Source organism: Neophocaena asiaeorientalis, unplaced genomic scaffold, assembly GCF_003031525.2.
Source record: "Neophocaena asiaeorientalis asiaeorientalis breed wild unplaced genomic scaffold, Neophocaena_asiaeorientalis_V1.1 scaffold89, whole genome shotgun sequence".
Lineage (NCBI taxonomy): Eukaryota > Metazoa > Chordata > Mammalia > Artiodactyla > Phocoenidae > Neophocaena > Neophocaena asiaeorientalis.
In genome coordinates this window covers 2,906,689-2,925,537 of record NW_020172592.1, presented here as the reverse complement: position 1 = coordinate 2,925,537, position 18,849 = coordinate 2,906,689, and the positions used below count along the sequence as shown (strand labels likewise).

General features: G+C 35.3%; 1 protein-coding gene across 1 annotated transcript in view; it reads right to left on the bottom strand.

The window, feature by feature from the left end:
• ABCB5 (ATP binding cassette subfamily B member 5) overlaps positions 1-18,849 on the bottom strand; it is a 108,667-nt gene that overhangs the window by 76,462 nt on the left and 13,356 nt on the right. Inside the window, 10 exon segments of the mRNA XM_024738434.1 lie at positions 3,425-3,539; positions 3,541-3,593; positions 9,128-9,331; positions 10,614-10,739; positions 12,827-12,937; positions 13,248-13,361; positions 14,698-14,875; positions 14,956-15,077; positions 17,720-17,891; positions 17,977-18,168. Of these exon segments, the coding sequence (XP_024594202.1) occupies positions 3,425-3,539; positions 3,541-3,593; positions 9,128-9,331; positions 10,614-10,739; positions 12,827-12,937; positions 13,248-13,361; positions 14,698-14,875; positions 14,956-15,077; positions 17,720-17,891; positions 17,977-18,168 (1,387 nt within the window).

Here is an 18,849-nt window from a genome sequence, read left to right as displayed (position 1 = left end):
CCAATAAAGTTGTTAAAAAAAGAAAAAAAAAAAAAAAAAAAAAAAAAGGAAAAGAAAAAGAAAAAATCTAAAACATTCCCAATTCCATATATAAAGAGAAAGTAAGATATCTGACAGACACACCAAAACATGTGTGAGTGTGTGTGTGTGTGTGTAATAATTAACCTAACTTCAGCTTTGGATAACCACTTCTTGGGCTTAATATAATAAGGTAACCCACAGCTTAATGTAATATACCAATTTACTTATTAATTCTCCAAGTGGTATAAACATAATGTAAGTCACCTCAGAGGAAGACAAACAATGCATCACATGAGAAAGAGAAGTGATGATAAAGAAAAGCCTATGAGGGCTGCAACAAAGCAGCTCGGTCTCTTCAAAGAATAAAGCTGTGATGGAAACCCATCTTTCATAATTAGCAAAGGGTCTTTTTAAAGGTACTCCATTAATGTGGTGTAGCTGAATCCCCTTCATAATAATTATTCCGTAGATTTGCATACTACTTTTAACATTTCAAAGAGCTTTTACAGGCTTTATCCTAAAATCAGTGTGGGCTTCCTCTGCTTCCCCAGGGGCCTGCAGGTGTTCACTGCCACGACTCCTCATGGTAGGATAACCTGGAAGCCTGCTGCATTGGCATGCTGGGTCTAAACAAGTAGCAGAGTGGAACTCCATAGCTTGCAGTATAGATCTTTATCCACTAATCCTAAGTCCTCCTCTTGAACAAGATTAGTGAAGCAAAACTAGATTGCAGCAAGCCTAAACTAAGAAGTCCAGAAAAGAGCACTTCAGGCCTTGGAACTATTCTGTATCACACTCATCCAGATACTGTTCAACAAATATTTATTGGCTGTCTAATAGTGGCCAGGCATTGTTCTAACGCTGGGTATGCTGCAGTTAACCAAATAATGCCTTTGACAACAAAGAGTAGATATTCCAGTGGAGAAAGGGAGATAACAAAATAAACAAATACATATATAGTATGTTAGCTGATGAAAAGTGTTAAGGTATGTTTAAGGGGCAGCCAATGTGGGGTAGAGTGGTAGGGTGTCAGGTTCCAGGAGGAGCTTGGTGCCCAACTCCATAGAACCTTGTAGCTACTGTAAGGAATTTGGTTTTTACTTAGAGTAAGAAGTGAGATAAGGAGGCATTGAAGGATTTGAAGCAGAAGAACGACATGATCAAATTTACATTTTAGTAACGTCGTCTGGCTGCGGTGTTGAGAACAGATTGAAGCGGGCATGAGAAACAGCTATTGCAATAATCCAAGTGAGAACAAGAGTGATATTTCCCTCATGCCCCTTTTCAATCAAAACCCACCCCCTGCCCCAGTAAACTATTGATTTGATTTTTTTTTATCACTATAGATTAGTTCTACTGATTCTAGAGTTTCATATGAAAGGAAGACAATGAGGTAATGGAGAGGAGGGGCTGGGAGGATATCTGAAGGCTGGCTGTGGAGGGAGGTGGATGCAGCATTCACCAGTAAGAAATAATACATTTTATTGTTCCCTCTTTGTTGGTTAGTGGTTTACATGGTATTTTGAGCTATAAAACAATCTGTCAACTGCTGTGGGTTAGGCCATGTCATGCCACAGCGTCTGAGAGTTCTTAGACAGATGAGCAGAAACAAGACCTGTTGAATGCCCTAACCTCCTTAGGTGGGGACCTCTTTAAAGACTTGGTTCTGCAACCACCATCTGTGTAGTGGGTGTACAGGACTGTCATGGCACTAGAGTGTTCATTTCCTTGCCTGTATTTTAACTCGCCTCTTCACCACAAGTCAATTATATACTGAAGCATATGTATTTCATGAGTTTACTGCACTACTTGTCACCTCATTTGCTACCATTTACCCTCACTCCATAAAAGATCAGCAAAGTCTATTTAAAGCAGTTTCACACCCATACATCTCTACAATGTTGATTTAATTACACCCTTTAAAAACTGGAAAATAACATAATTGAATTTTAAAAATATATACTTGGAATAATAGTTTACAAACATTTTGTATTCTTTTCTTTTCACTTATGATATAGATTTCATTTCAACCAGTAGGAAAAAAATATTTATTAGTTTATCATGTCACTAAGCAACTGTTTATTTTAAAAGTCTGAACAAGTTTTGATTGCCTGAAGTGATTAACATATTGGATGAAAAGACAATGGGTACAACATTTAACCTCTAAACAACTTCACAGCCTATTACAGTATTTTTAAAAAATCTTATATATGTATATCAATTATATTTCAATAAAACTAGAAAAACTGTAATTTGAGATGGTTAAGTGTAATCATTTTTCAGTACATTCAAGCCCTAAGTAACTAAACATCACAGTTAATAAACACAATTTGAGTGTATTCTATAAATAGAGCGCTGTCCTAGTTACTAAGTATAAAAAAATGAATAAAGTATGAGACATGCTTTTGAGGGAATCATCGTTTCTTCTCCACCAAAATGAACCAAACTGGCAAAGTGTCCACAATGAACATGGATTTTCATATCACTTGCTTATTTTATGAAAATAAGAAATATCATGAGCAACATGTGGCACTCTCATCATTTGAGATGGAAACAACGGTAAAAACTTATAAAATCTGATCTGTAAGTTGATAATAGTAACTAATAGATTTTTCAATAAGCAGTGGGCAGTCTGGCTGCCAGTATCCATTTCTGGTCACACAAAATCAGTGTTTAAAAAGAAAAGCCTGTAATTTTCTTAGAGAGAAAAACACAACCCATTTTCAGACAAGCACAAAGTAAAAAGTTCCATTAAGCCTTCTGAAGAGTTTGAAGGTTATGATTTAAAAGAGTGTTCGGCCACTGAAAAAAGTATTCTGTGGCTTTTCATATCACCACCACTAACTACCCTCCCTGATGCAGTGCAATATGGTAAAGGGCCAATTCTGCATTGTGGCCATGAAGCATGTGCAACAGCTTGCAATGAGCAGGAAGTCAGTGTGATGGGCCCAGGGCTGTTGAAGGAGGATGGTTCAAGGTCAAGGGAAACCACACTGTATGCTTCTCCACTTAAAGTGAAATTAAGTTAAAATGAATACTCTAGGGTTGCCCAAAGAGGAAAAAATGGCCAGAGAAGAAAATCCCACGGGTCTATATGGAAGAGACAAAGGGTGGATGCGATTATAATTGTGATGGTGGTAGGGGTGTGGAATTACTCTGGGGAGGTGGAAAGTGCAGACCTGTTGGAATGGAGGTATATATGGGATGCTTGCTTGGATGTGAGCCTCATATATATTTTTAACACTAAGTATAGCATCTTGTTCTTTCTTCCAAATCACTGCATCCATACCTTAAGGAGGGCTCTGAAATTAATAAATAATCCGCTATTGAGCTATACTTTCTTGTATTTAAAAATAATGTTGAACGAGGAATATGAAAATAATAAATGAATCTTCTCACTTACCTTCTCCAGTGTGGCTTGAACCACTGATTCGCTTTCTGTATCTAGGGCAGAGGTAGCCTCATCTAAGATCAGGGTCTTCGGGTTTTGAACTAAAGCTCGAGCAATCACGATTCTGTTTCTGTCCTCCACTCATTTGAGCTCCTTTTTCCCCTACCAAGGTATTAAATTTCTAATGAAAAATAGGAAAGAAAACAGAAACAGAAGGCAGCATGGTTAGATGATTAGAACAGGAAATGGCAATCACAGTTGTGTTTTAATGCCAACTTAATCTCTACTTCAGTCTGGCTGGTATTGACTTATGATTTGTTCTTTGTAAAAACTATTTTAAAAGAGTGTAGTGAAGAGAAGCCCTAAGAAAAATTTGGCTAGGACTAAAAGAATGAGAACATAGGATAATCAAGGATTTTAAGGAAGATTAATAATAATCTGAACCGATTTTCAAAGTTTTAAAGACATTTTTTGAATGCACTGGTATCTTTAAAAGAAACACTATCTGGACTCTGTTGAATTGATCTATTTGTTTTTCTTTCACCAATACTGTACTGCCTTGATTACTGTAGCTTTATAATAAGTCTTGGAAAGTTGGATAGTGTAGTCTTTTAACTTTGTTCTTCTTCAACATCGTGTTGGCTATTCTTGGTCTTTTGCCTTTCCACATAAACTTGAGAATCAGTTTGTTGATATCCACAAAATAACTTCCTGGGATTTCGATTCAGATTGCATAGAATCTATAGATCAAGTTGGAAGAACTGACGTTTTGACAATATTGACCTCTTCCTTTCCATGAATATGGACTATCTCTCCATTTATTTAATTCTTTGATTTTATTTGTCAGAGTTTTGTAGTTTATATAAATCTTGTATGTATCTTGTTAGATTTATACCTAAGTATTTCATTTCTTGGAGTCCTAATATAAATGGTATTGTGTTTTTAATGTCCAATTCTACTTGTTCATTGTTGGTATATAGAAAAGTGACTTTTGTATATTAATCTTGTATACTGCAGCCTTGATATAATTGCATTGTGTACTTTTTTGGTCTGTTTCATTTATCTAGCATAAAAATTTTTGAGATTCATCCATGTTGTGTGTATCAGTAATTCACTCCTATTTATTCACAATGTGCATCTATCTTGGGTTGCCAGATTTAGCAAAAACAAAAACACACCAAGAACCAGGGAGCTCAGTTAATTTTGATTTTCATGTAAACAATGGAATACTTTTTTAGTATATTTCATACAATACTTGGGATATACTCATACTAAAAATTATTATTTATCTGAGATTCAAATTTTACTGAAAATTCTGTATTTCATCTGGCAATCCTACATAAATCACAATTTGATTATACATTCAGCTGCTGATGAACATTTGGGTTATTTCCACTTTTTGAATATTATGAACAAAGCTGTTATGAACATTCATGTACATGATATTCTTGTAGTCATATTTTCATTTCTTTTGGAAAAATATGTAGGAATAGAATGCTGAGTCATAAGTATTATGTTTAACATTATAGTAAACTGTCAAATTTCTTTCTAAAATGATTGTACCAATTTCACTTTATTCAGAATGAAAGAGAGATCCAACTGCTTTATATCCTAACCAGAAGTTACCATTGTTATTCCTTTTAATTCTGGCCATTCCATTGAATGTGAAATGGTATCTCATTGTGGTTTTACTTGGGATTTCCCTGATGACTAATAATGTTGAATATTTTTCATGTATATTTTCTCATTTGATTATTTTTTGCTGAAATGTCTGTTCAAGTTTTTGTCCAGTTTTTATTTTATTTTATTTTTTGGTCTAATTACCATTTTGCAAAGTTCTTTATATATTCTGGGTGCACATCCGTTGTCAGGTCTATGTATTGAATATTTTCTTTCACTCTGTGTCTTGCCTTGTCAGCTTTTGGTTTCAATGACTGTTTCTAATGTTTTTCTGGTTTTGATTTCACTGATTTCTGCTCTAGTCTTTATTATTTCCCTTGTACTTGCTTTGGGTTTGATTTGCCCTTCTTACTCTAGTTTCTCAAGGTGGAAACTTAGTTTACAGATTTTAGATCTTTTTCTTTTCTAAAGTAAGCACATAATGCTGTAAGTTTCTCTTAAAGCAGTGCTTTAACTGTACGTTGACGCTTGAACAATGTAGGTGTTAGGGGCACCAACACCCGTGCAGTTAAAAACCAAATATAGGGCTTCCCTGGTGGCGCAGTGGTTGAGAGTCCGCCTGCCAATGCAGGGGACACGGGTTCGTGCCCCGGCCCGGGAAGATCCCGCATGCCGCGGAGCGGCTGGGCCCGTGAGCCATGGCCGCTGAGCCTGCGCGTCCGGAGCCTGTGCTCCGCAGCGGGAGAGGCCACAGCAGTGAGAGGCTCGCGTACCGCAAAAAAAAAAACAAACAAAACAAAAACCAAGTATAACTTTACAGTCGGTGTTCTGTGTCCACATCCTTGAATTCAACCAGCTGTGGGTCGTGTAGTACTACAGTATGTATTTATTGAAAAAGGAATCCATGTATAAGTGAACACATACAGTTCAAACTCATGTTGTTCAAGGATCAACTGTATTCCACAAATACTGATATCTTGCATTTTCATTTACTTCAAAATAGTTCTTAATTTTCCTTGAAACTTCCTCTTTGAGCCATAGGTTATGTAGAAGTAGGTTCTTTAATTTTCAAATATTTGTGGATTTTCCAGATATATTTCTGTTATCGATTTCTACATTTTAATTCTGTTATGGCCCAAGAACATACTTTACATGTTTCCTTTGAAATTATAAGTTTTTTCTTCCAATGGTAAAATCGATAGCTAGTGGGAAGCAGCCACATAGCACAGGGAGATCAGCTCCGTGCTTTGTGTCCACCTAGACGGGTGGGAAGGAGACTCAAGAGGGAGGAGATATGGGGATATATGTATATATACACTTGATTCAGTTTGTTATAAAGCAGAAACTAACACACCATTGTAAAGAAATTATACTCCAATAAAGATGTCAAAAACAAAAAAAGAATATTGTTTAGCTCAGTGAACAGTCCATGTGCACTTGAGAGAAATGTTTTCTGCTGTTATTGGGTGGAGTGTTCTATAAATATCAGTTAGAGCTAGTTGGTTGATAGTATTGTTCAGGTTATCTATATCCTTAGTGATTTTTTGCCTGCTTGTTCTATCAAGTACTAAAGCCTTCACCTAAAAATGTGGATTTGTCTCTTTCTCCTTTCAGATGTACCAGTTTTTCTTCTTGCATTTTGAAGTTTTTCTTAAGTGCATAAACATTTAGTTGTTGTTTTTTTTGCCTATGGATCATAGTTTCCTGTTTCTTTGCACATCTAGGTATTGTAGAATATGTACTGAATTCTGTGCATGAATGTTGAAGAGACTCTGAATTCTGTTTTCTTAAGAAAATGTTGATTTTTATCCTCATAGGCAATTCAAATATTGCTTGATCATCTTGAACTATGTAATCTTGGTTTTATGCTTTGTTGGGGTTAATCTATAGAAAGTCTCAAAACTTGGCAGGACCCAACATCCAAGTTCTATCTCCTTTAGGGATCTTGTCATGGCTTGATTTTAGGATTTGTTAGAGCAGGTCTAGAGTCAGCCTTACTCTAAGGTGTGGTCTTTACCCCTCAGGTGTGACTTTTTTTGGTGTCTCAGCTATATGCCTGAGGTATTAAAAATGGTGTTAATGTGACCTCTCCACTATGGCTGGGTTGTGTTTTCAACATCTCCACTATACTGCTTGACTTCTACTATCTCGGCTGTACTCTCGGCTTTGTAGCAGCTGCTCTGTGGTAAGCCACGGGTAATCTTATCCTCAGAGAAGGATTCCCAAGGGATGTCTACATGGACTTCGGCCTCCTACCTCATGTCCACAGCTCTCTCATTTTGCCTCTCCAGTTGCTTAAGCTGCCCTGAAATTCTATCTCTGCCTTTTAGCTCTGTGGGACTGCCATGTTCTCTCTGGTTTCCATTTTACAGAGATATGGTCAGAAATTTGTTCCCGGGAAGTATGCTGAAAATTCATGGACTTTCTTAATGAGTTTCCTTTCCCTCAGGAATCACAGTTTTGTGATACCTCTTATCCAGTGCTTGGAAACAATTGTCCTATGTCTCATATATTTTGGCCAGTTTTATGGCTGTTTATGGGAAAAGGCTAGCAAGTATCAGTTAATCCTAATTCAAAAATACGTGTATATCATAGAAGGAGTAATGGTATTTATTTCTGAGTATAGCTTTCCCTACATTTTCACCTATACGAATTAACCACTTCTGTAACTTTTATTTATTATTATGCTTATTCTTATTTCCCTGGTTAACCATGGCTGTGGAATTTAGTTTCTATCATAATAACCCAGCATCTTTAATTTGTTCTTTGGATTATATCTTTAGGGTTTGCTATTAGATTTATAGCAAGTGACATCTTTGTGTAAATATTGGACTTTTAGTAAAAGCAAGTCATAACTTATAGGGAATGACTTAAGAGGCACCAGAAAACTTTCTAATTCCAGGTGGGAAACTGAAGATCGTTGGTGTTTTGAGGAAAGGAAGTCACTGAAAGTGTCAAAAGGTCAAAGAAAGGAAGTCTTTGTTTTCCCAAACCACACGGCAAAGAATGACCTCAAGCCTTTAATGTTTTCTGTCCTAATTATGACCCTAAATAATGGGGATAGGTGGTAATGAATGGCAAACATAAGTTTTTATGAAATAAACAAAAAAGAACAAAATTATTATGACCTATGGAGTGTAGTTTGTAAAATATATCCATTAAAACAAACTTTTTTTGCTATGGTCGCCTTCTGGGATGTTGGAATTTTATTTGTGTTTTTTTTTTTTTTTTTTTTTTGCGGTACACGGGCCTCTCACTGTTGTGGCCTCTCCCGTTGTGGTGCACAGGCTCCGGACACGCAGGCCCAGCGACCATGGCTCGGGCCCAGCCATGCCGCAGCATGTGGGATCTTCCCGGACCGGGGCACGAACCCGTGTCCCCTACATCGGCAGGTGGACTCTCAACCACTGCACCACCAGGGAAGCCCTTTATTTGTGTTTTTAATTTCAAATCTCATCCTTTCATATTTCACGAGGTTCTCCCCACAACAATTTCAGAGGATGCTGATGAACAAATACTTTGAGAAAGAAATATTTTTAGGGCTCTCTATCAATTTGAAATAGCCATTAGGATCCTATATGTCCTAATACCCAAAATTATAGTTTACTGTATCTCTTTCCAACTATCATTTCACATGTCTTGTCCAATATTAGCTCCATGTACTTCTAAAGTCAATGGTATTTTTCCTTTGCCTTATCACAGAACCGATCTAAGCACTGTGTGTGACATTCCCACACTTAGCCACAAGATGGCGTTGCAAACCAACATTTTTGCAGATACATGATATCCCTCAGCTCGCACCGATGATTTTGTTTCATATTTCTTTGTTATATTTTAACATATCCCTTATTTTTTCTTTTCCATTTGCAGTGAGAACCAGTAAGAACTAAACAGATTAAAAATTGGACCTTTCAAGGATGTATTTCTTCTTCTGGTTGTTACCACACTCTCTCATTTTCAGATGTGTCACCTAGGACAATGCAAAAATGAATCACACTCCCCCTACTCTGTAGATGTTATTGTTATTGAACTTATTTTGGAATATTTCAGTGCTTTACACTTAAGCTAAGGATATAGGCTACATAGTGTACTTACCATGGGGAACTCCATTATAAAATCATAAGCATTTGCTTCCTTTGCTGCTTTCTCAATGTCTTCATCAGTCATGCCATCTCGTCCATATCTAATATTGTTATTAATGGTGGTCCCAAACAAAACAGGCTCTTGGCTGACCACTCCAAAATGTTCTCGATAATGCTGCACATTTAAAGTTCTGATGTCGTTACCATCCACCGTGATCTGTGAATCCAAAGGAATGGATCACGTTGTGATGCCTTTCACTGCATTGGATTAGAGTCCTTTGTACTACTGCAGAACATAAGCTGAGAAGCAGGTTATTTCAGGAAACAATGACTATATTTTGATAAAATATTTATAGCATGTATAATGCCAATAGACTTTTTCTGGTAGTTGGGAATTAATAAAACCTAAAAAAAATGACTTAAAATTTGGCCAAACTACCTGAATATCTTTACTCTACGATCCACAAATTAGGTATTATGAGAATATATACTCTAGGAGCCACAAATATTATCATATAAACACATGTAAAACACTGCAGTTTTGTTATTTTACCTTTGCACTTTTTTTCTAGGAAACATCCTTCCTTCCTTTCAACAGCCCACTCCTCTGCAAAAGGTAAAAGTGCATTCTATTCACTGCTATAAATAATATTAAATGAACATTGTCTTCTCCATAGATAGTACCATTACCTATTATCCCAACATATTCCAATGACAGAAGCCAAGGTTTGATAATTATAACTCTGGTATTTCACACCAACTGGTATTCTGTCTGGGCATGGATATTCTATGCAACTGCTTTATGTAAGGAATGCTAATCCAGTAATTTATTTATTCAATATTAGCATGGATACATGAGTCTAGTAAACTCCAAATGAAGACTTAAGAAATCAAATTTAAGTTTTAGAAGAGTAGATTTTCTTTTAAAAATAACAGTTGAAAAACTGAATAGAAGCATTAAGAATTATGCTTCTGTGACTATCACAGTCTTGTTCTCTATGCTGTTTACAAGGGTGAGAAAGTTAAGTGCAACATATGGATGACAGAAAGAAATGAGACAGTATATTTTCTACAGATATTATTCTTTTGGGATGTTTTGAAAAACAAATTATTGATAAGTTCTGCGTACTACAAATTACTATTTTATTTTTCTCTATAGCATTTATTATCTTCTAACATATTATATAATTTACTTATTTTATTTATTGTCTGTCTCTACTTGTTAGAATGTAAACTTGATGAGGGAAGAGAGGTTTTTATGCTTTGTTCACCAATATATTCCCACCAATGTATTCCACCTAGAAGAACGTCTGGCACTTTGTAGGTGCTCAATAAATATTTGTTGAATGAATGAATATGCAGGAAAGAAAACAATATGGTTTCTCTCCCAGTTCCACTGTTAAAAATTAAAAGTTGACACAGCTGTAAACTCTCTGTAATAGGTGGAATTTCCAAATTTCGTCGTGTGGACTGCATGTGATCTTGCTAGGTGCACTTACAAAGTCGTCATCAGGATCATATAACCTCTGCAAAAGTTGGACTGCTGTACTCTTCCCACTGCTGTTGAGGCCAACCAAGGCTACTGTCTCTCCAGACTTAATTCTGAGATTCAGACCTTTCAGAATCTATTGGAAAGTATGGGGAAAAAATTCCATAAAACTAGGATAAGAATATGATTTACCTATCTTCAGAAATGTAATGTATAATTATAAACAGGAAAAAATTCTCTGGCACTTAAAAACAAATTTAGATCTTATTACGTTTGTTTCAATGTATGTGTATAATAACCTATAAAAATTTGGAGAAAAATGCTAATCATCTCTCTATATAAAGAGGAGATCTAAATTGAGTACTTAAAGATGATTAACTAGCCACAGGAACCGTTTTTTCATATTTTCAACCAAAATAATTTATGTGAATTTCATGACTAGCAAGTTAGTGAAAGTTTTATCTATCTTCTAACTTGCAACAATTGAATGAAATCTTGCCAGATATCCCTGTGAGCTATTTAAGGAAGTTCTTTCTTAGAATATATGTAACATTGTTGCAAAACAGACTCCAAACTAAAACAATGGGCAGACTTCTTAGCAACTCCTACGAATAGGATTTCACCACTAGAAAGCCTCTTTTTCTAGCGGTGGATCTCACAGGGACATTTCAACTTAGGGGGAGTACTTTTACAATTTTCTCAATAACTGAGGGTTGTTACCAGCATTTAGTGTCCCAGGGACCTGCAATATGAGAGAAACCTCACAAAAAATTACCTTCCCAAAATGACAAAGCAATCCTGTTGAGAAACTCTCACCTATCTTTGCTTACATTTTCCCAAAACATGGGAATATCCCCTTGGATTCTTTCACTTTGATCTCCTCATTTGTAAAGAAAGAGACTCTGTAAACAAACCAAATGTAAAACCTTCAAAGGGCCAAGCACAGAAAAATTCTCTAAAGGAGGTGACAAATCAGGGACCCCCAGTGAGAGTACCTCCTCTCCCACCTGCACTTTTACTCTAGAATTCGCATCTGTTCTTTCTTTGGAAGAATCTGTGTTTTGTTTATTTAAAGTGGGTGGACTTTTGGGGGGGGGAATTATTTATTTTTCAATTTAACAAAAAAGCCTATGTTTTAAATGTTCATTTAAAAAATACTTGTTTAAAACCCATACAATGTAACGACAGAAGCGTGCTTAAGTCTTCAGGAAGCCAACCCAAATGTAGTTGCAAAATGGAATTATAATGCTCTATTTATGTTAAGAAAAATGATAGAAGACAACACTATTCCAATAATGGTAATTAAGTAACAAAATTTAAAGAAATAGAACTTTGAAAAAAAGAATTTCAATCAAAGACTTAGAGAAAAATAAGGAAGTAGGAGTAGGTATATATTTTTTTGATGCAAATTATGCAGGAGATATTTGGACACTTTAAAAGACATTGAAGGTTGATGGCATCAGTAATTTTACCAATTTCACTTAAAATCATGTCATCCTTTTTCTACAAACCAGGTGTTTTATTAGGAAGTACTCTTTGCAATCTTTAACAGTAACTACCTTTTTAGATAAATACACTAATAAGATGAAAGGATGAAGACAATAGAAGAGACAGACACATTTTTAATTTTTAAATTTGAATTTGTCAAAGGCTGAATGATAGAGGGAGAAGGATGCACTTTATGCTGAGTGTGTGTGTGCCTGTGTAAAAGTGAGAGAGAAAGAAACTGAGGCAAAAATGCTGGTGTAGTAAAAGTCCTAGGAAAGGGATAATGGAAAGACACAATATATGCACAATTCCCCCAGGTTAGAAACTTTAGAAAGTTCAAATGAGTTATCTATGCTGAGTGGGAAAACATCCAGGGACCACCAGTAGGTGGCAACATCAATCCAAGACATTTTTGCTGTGCTCCCAAATCCAGAGTGAAGGAATCCCAGGAAGTCAAAAATGCTTTAGTCAGGTCAATATAGAGAGGAGGCTGCAAAATGTAACTAGCTCTTCTAGAGTTATTTGTCCATTACGAATCTATCCTTCCTTCTTTCCTTCCTCTCTCTCTTCCTCCCTCCCTCTCTTTCTCTGTCTCTCTCTCTCTCCCCTCTAGTCTCTAAACAAAGTAGCCAAATCTTGGTCAAAGTGATCCTAAACAATCTCATATGAGGAGATCCTAGCCAGTGGAAGGTAATATTAGAAAACTGTACATTTCCATAATTAAATTTTACTTACTTTGATAGATGGTCTTGATGGATAACTGAAAGAAACATTTTTAAATTCCACATTTCCTTCTATGCATTCCAATTTATAGCCTGTTGTTGAAAACTTATCTATAGCAGTTTTCTTGGAAAAACAAAGAGGACATTATAAATCTTAGAGAAACTAGGCTGGCACTCTCTATATCCTAAAAGTAGTATAAAGATGGGTTTTCTTTTACAGTGTTCTCCTTTCTGCTTTAGAAGTGCATTGAGTTAGAGATGAAGTTTCAATAAAACACAATCTCCTTGTTGAAGAGTTAAAATAATCTGTCTTTCCATAGCCAACTGGGCAACATGGATTTTGCCCATCTTTTTAAGTGAAATGAAAGTGCCTGTTTTTTGGTTTCCTTCTTGCAGTAATGATAGTTATCTTTCAAGGCAGTTAGGAGTCTTACCTTATCAATAATGTGGAAAATATTAAAGGCGGCTCCTCTGGCTATAGTGAAGGTTTCAAAGCTAGGGGTTGCTGCTCCAATGCAATAACTACTATGGATTACACTAATAAAAACCTACAGGAACAAAAAATAATATTTATCCTTCACAGTTATATAAGAGGGACAACAGAATGAAGTGTATACTTGGTTGAGACTCAGAGGTATATTAGAGAAATTAGGTAGGAAAGAATGGAAGATGCTGACAAAAAAGGAAATATTAGTTAATCCAAGTGCAGTTGGCCTTTTCCTAATGTTGAACGACTTCTAATTGTCCCCTAATCTTGTCGTTATTACCTGTTGGGAAGCTGAGCAGAAAAATCTGCTTACTGAGGAGTGCTGAACATACATGAACCTGGGTGGGTAAGGAGGTGAGCTGTACTTCCCTGCATGCTGGTTAACTCCTTAACTTTAAAGAAAAGGATATTATAGATTTCATTGTCTTAGAGATGCTGTACTATTTTTTCCCAAACTTTTCTGAATTCATATATTAGTGGACACCTGTTCATTTTCAGACAGACACATCTCTGCCAAAAGTCAAATAAGCAAAGAACCCCACAGGCTAAGTGCTATTTTCCCTGTCTTATAGATGAGGAAGCTAAAGCTTAGCAAGTCATACACCTACAGTCACACATAAATTGAGGAGGAAAAATGTGCTAAAAATTCCTCATGCTCAAGTTTCATTTATCAGAAATAAATGAATAGCTTAAAGACTTAAAAATGAAAGTCTCAAGTTCAAAAGATGACTTTAGTTGACAGAAAAGAAATCTACATACAATGGGAAGGCCAAATGAGAACTAAAGTATACAGACCAGATCAATTTAGTTCAGCAAGACAAATGGTTCTTAATCCTGAGCTGATCTGTTTATTATTGAAACTTGGGAGCATAACTGAAAAAATTACAATTTAACGTATAACCATTAAGAATTTAAAAAACTCTAAATTGATGTTGGACAGAGCTGTGTATAGTCTGTTTTTAAAATTATTGTATGCTGAAAGGACAGAGGGAGAGCAGGAGATTCCAATCTACAGAATATTTCCAGAAGAAAACATTTAGCAAGGTGAATGTAGAGCTCTCTCTTATCTCAGCAAGATGGAAAGGAAGCAGTCTCACTAAAGGCTGCTCTTTTTGACTTCTGGATTAAGACAACTCTATCTCCCAGTGGAGAATTCAATTATGATTCTTTTAAAAACATCATGCTTTTAGAAGACACTAAGCATGCAGGATGAGTAAATCCTGCCAATGTATAACTATAATTTAAAGGTATATACAAATCATTTGAAGGAAACAAATATTTGTTTATTAAAAACACTCATCTTCAAACATTCAGTCATTCAGAGAGAAATTTTTAATAAATTCTAGGTAAGAAAATATTATCCAGGCCAGTTACCTTTGTTCTCAAATAAGACTTACAGCAAGGAGAGTTCCGATGGTATAATCAGGTTCTCCACTAAGAATCAAGGAGGTTCCATACCAAAAAGCAAGTCCGTAGGTTCCATTCATAAAGAAGTACACAGCACCAAGAGAGAGTTTCGAAGCTATAGCTTTTTTCATGCCAACATTCTTTGCATCTTTTAGATTCTGAGTATATCTTAAAAAGACAAAACACAATATAATAGCCTTGGGGGAAAATAAAACCAAGCAGATATTATCATAATTAAAGGAACAGACCTTGGAATTTCTTTTTCCTGGGCCCCAAAGGCTACGACTGTTCAGAGTGATGACAAGACTTCTGCTACAGCCCCAGCTTTGGAATAAGCATTTAATTCCTTACTGGACAATGAGATAACTATCTGTAATAAACAAAGACCACAGTTAACCAAAGAATAACCTGGGATGGACAAATATCATATGATATCACATATATGTGGAATCTAAAAAAAGGCAACAAATGAACTTATCTACAAAACAGAAGTAGAGTTACAGATAAAAAATAAACTTATGGTTACCAAGGGGGAAGGGGAAGGGAGGGATAAATTGGAAGATTGGGAATGACACATACACACTACTATATATAAAATAGATAACTAATGAGGACCTGCTGTATAGCACAGGGAACTCTACTCAATACTCTGTAATGGCCTATATGGGAAAAGAAGCTAAAAAAGAGTAGATATATGTATATGTATAACAGATTCATGTTGCTTTACACCTGAAACTAACAAAACATTGTAAATTATACCCCAGTAAAAAATTAAAGTGTGATTGATTATCAGGAAAAAAAAAAAAAAAAAGAATAACCTGGGGTAGTAACAAGGTGCAGAGAATTCAATTCAGGTAGAATCTAGAATAACAACATTTTACTATTGAAAAGGTACTTATCACTTATTCTAACCCCATCAGTTTGCAAATGAGGAAACCAATGGTCACGGGTATTGACTTTTTAAAGCCTCACCGCAGTGAACAAGCTTAGCTTAACGTAACCTAGAGTCTAAATCTCTATTTTTCCTTCTAATAGAGCTTCACTGTTTTTTCTCTGTGCTTTTAAAAGCTTAGAAAATGAGTATCTATATTAATACAATTTGGAAAAATTTGATTTGGAGAAGGATATTAGGGCCACAGTTCTTATGTGCACCCTGGAAATCAGTGTGCCTGATGTGACTTGATTTGATTTGTTATTATGTAAAAAACAAGACTTCCAGAGAGTATGAGTCACAGAGTTGTGGCATGAAGAGGAATATGACTCCTGAAACTAATACTATATAATGCAGCCTGCCTAGTAAATGCTGTATCGCCACATAGTAAAATGTGAGATTTTAGAGAGAGACAGAGAGAGAGAGAGAGAGAGAGAGAGAGGGAGAGAGAGAGAGAGAGAGGAGACTATCATTCTTGGTGATATTCGTCAAGTTTACCAGATTTATCAAAAATTTTAATATAGAATGTGCCTTTTTCTTTATTATACACCCCACTTACTATTCCTTTAATTGGTAAAGGATTTAATTTAGTAATTAGCATAAGAATTCAATGAAAGGAAGAAAGGAAATTGTCTTCAGAGTTGTGAGTCTGTAACTACAGCTTGCTCATATAACAAATCTATCCATTTTCAAAATACATTCCACATAATTGGAACTAATTTTATGTAAGACATGCACAGATGTTTGTTAAAGCAGAAGGTAGTATAAACTGAGTAATACTCATTATTTACTGATTTCACTTAATAAAGACAGCTATCACTGGAGGGGAAGCTGCACATAGCACAAAACCTTGTACATAGCCAGTATTCAATATGTGTTTGCCCAATTAAATTGAACTGAAGGATGCTAGAAACCATCCAGCCTGGCTTCTTTAGTCATTTAGATAATTTTGACTTTACTTGCTTCCTACTTGCAATTAGTTAACAATAGCAGACTTTAGTTTCCCCACTGCTGTCCTTTTAAATCTCATTGTCCACTTCACTTCTTGGGCAGTTAAGTCTCTGATTTTAGTAACATATTGTGGGTAATCTTCCTACTGGGGGGTCCTCATTTCAAATAAGCTGGGGGTGAAGATTTTGACAAGGGTTACAAGGTCAACACTAGAAGTCATGCTAAATAAAGATCTGCAAGTCTATTGTGAAGGAATTATTCAAACACAGAATATTTTTGTTGCTGAAAATTCTTGTTTGGTTGAATTTGTATGTTGCTAGCAAATAAACTCAGCGAATTTTATGGCTTTGACTTCCATAAAGAACAACTGGCTTTGAAAATTTTTTAACTCCAAAAAAACCCCAAAACAAAACAAAACTCCATCTCTTAAGAATACACTGTGCCTCCAATCTAGGAAATGGGTATACACATTGGTAGAACTATATTGGCAGAGATATATATATTTTGCCTTGCACAAAGAGCATTGGTTTCAAAACCAGGCTGTACATAGATTAATATCTTGTAAAGAGATTAAGATTAATACAGTATAACAGTGCTAAAAATATAATTTAAATGTAAATACAAAGTTTGTTTTAAAAAATTGAAACAGATTTACATACTACACAAAAATATACATTAGCAGACATTTTAAATGTTAATTCAGAGCTTTATAAAAATATAAACTTGAAATGGCTGACATAAAATAGTCACATAATAGCTCAGGTGTTTACTGTTTTAGGATTGTCTCATTCTGTTCTAGTGAAATGAACTGAAACACATTTATCTGGGAATTTAGACAACACAAGGCTTTCCCAGCATTCAATGTATAACAGCATAAAGCTTTATCCATGCTATTATTTGAAACGGCATTAGGTTCTAAATGAAGTGGAATGTTTTAAAATGTTAGTAAGGTATTAAAACCAAACCTCACTGTAGCCAAATAACTTGAAGATAGAAAGGTAGTTAATATTCCTTCCTATTTTGGGACACAGGAAAAAAAATAGAAATGCCTTCTTTTTTATACAAACTCAGTAAAATATCTAGTTCACATTCCTGCTTCCAGTTAACACTACATTAGTCATCTTGCCTACCCTAGAAAACATGACTGCTGAAGCAATTATAAGAGGTGATGTGGACAGAGTCACCAGGGTGAGTTTCCAGCCCTTCACCAAACCAATCGCCAGGCCAACAGAAAAGGTAGACATGTTTTGAAACAACAGAGCAATCTTGTCTCCAATACCATCAATGATTTTGTTGATGTCACTGAAACAAGAAAATAAATGCAGTTAAGTCATTTATACATCAAATATGAGAACAAAGTTGATAAAATGCATATCCATCCTCTTACTCAGTCATGCGAGTATTAAGTTCACCGATGCCACAACTGTCAAACCAGCTGGTGTCCTGAGACAAAATTGAATGAAAAAACTGTTTTTGAATTCTCTTGGTCTGTCGAGCTGCAGTCATAACCCCAAAGGAAATCTGTATGTAGCCAAAAACCAAGGCAGTAACTCCTATTCCAACATAATACAGGATCAACCTGAAAAAAAGATTATTGTAAATTTTAGTGAGACTGAAGCACAACTTTTTTCCCTTGTTACCAAAAAAATGAAATCTGTCATAATATTTGATTAAGAGTATTTGGGCTAAAGCCTATAAGATAACTAAAAATAAACCACCATGAGAAAGACTGAAGTATGCTGATGTAGGAATCTAGGTTACCCTTGTAAGACGTTTAGAGTATGTCTCTCTTATACTATTAGCAAAGATTAGCATTTCAAAACATATTTGCTATTTACAGCTTCTGTCCATATTTTTAATACTTTCATTTGAAAATGTTACATTGATGTAATTATGATAGCTGTATGTGGAAAAGGAGGGTAAAGAAATGATAGTAGTCAAAAGCATTTTATAAAACTCTTTAAATACATATACTTAAAATCCAAAATTCAACTTAAGGAATTTACCCTAAGGAAATATGTACAAAGATTAATCTAAAGGACTGTTCATTATAGCATTAATTATAATACATAAAATTGAAAACATTCTAAATAGCTACCAGTTGGAGACCAGATATGTAGTCATTTCATAACAAAACCTATGGAATGCAGCAAATGTGATACTAAGGGGTACTAAGGGGAAGTAGGCCTATAAACAAGAAAAATCTTAAATAAATAATCTAGCTTAACACCTAAAGGAACTAGAAAAAGAAAACAAATGA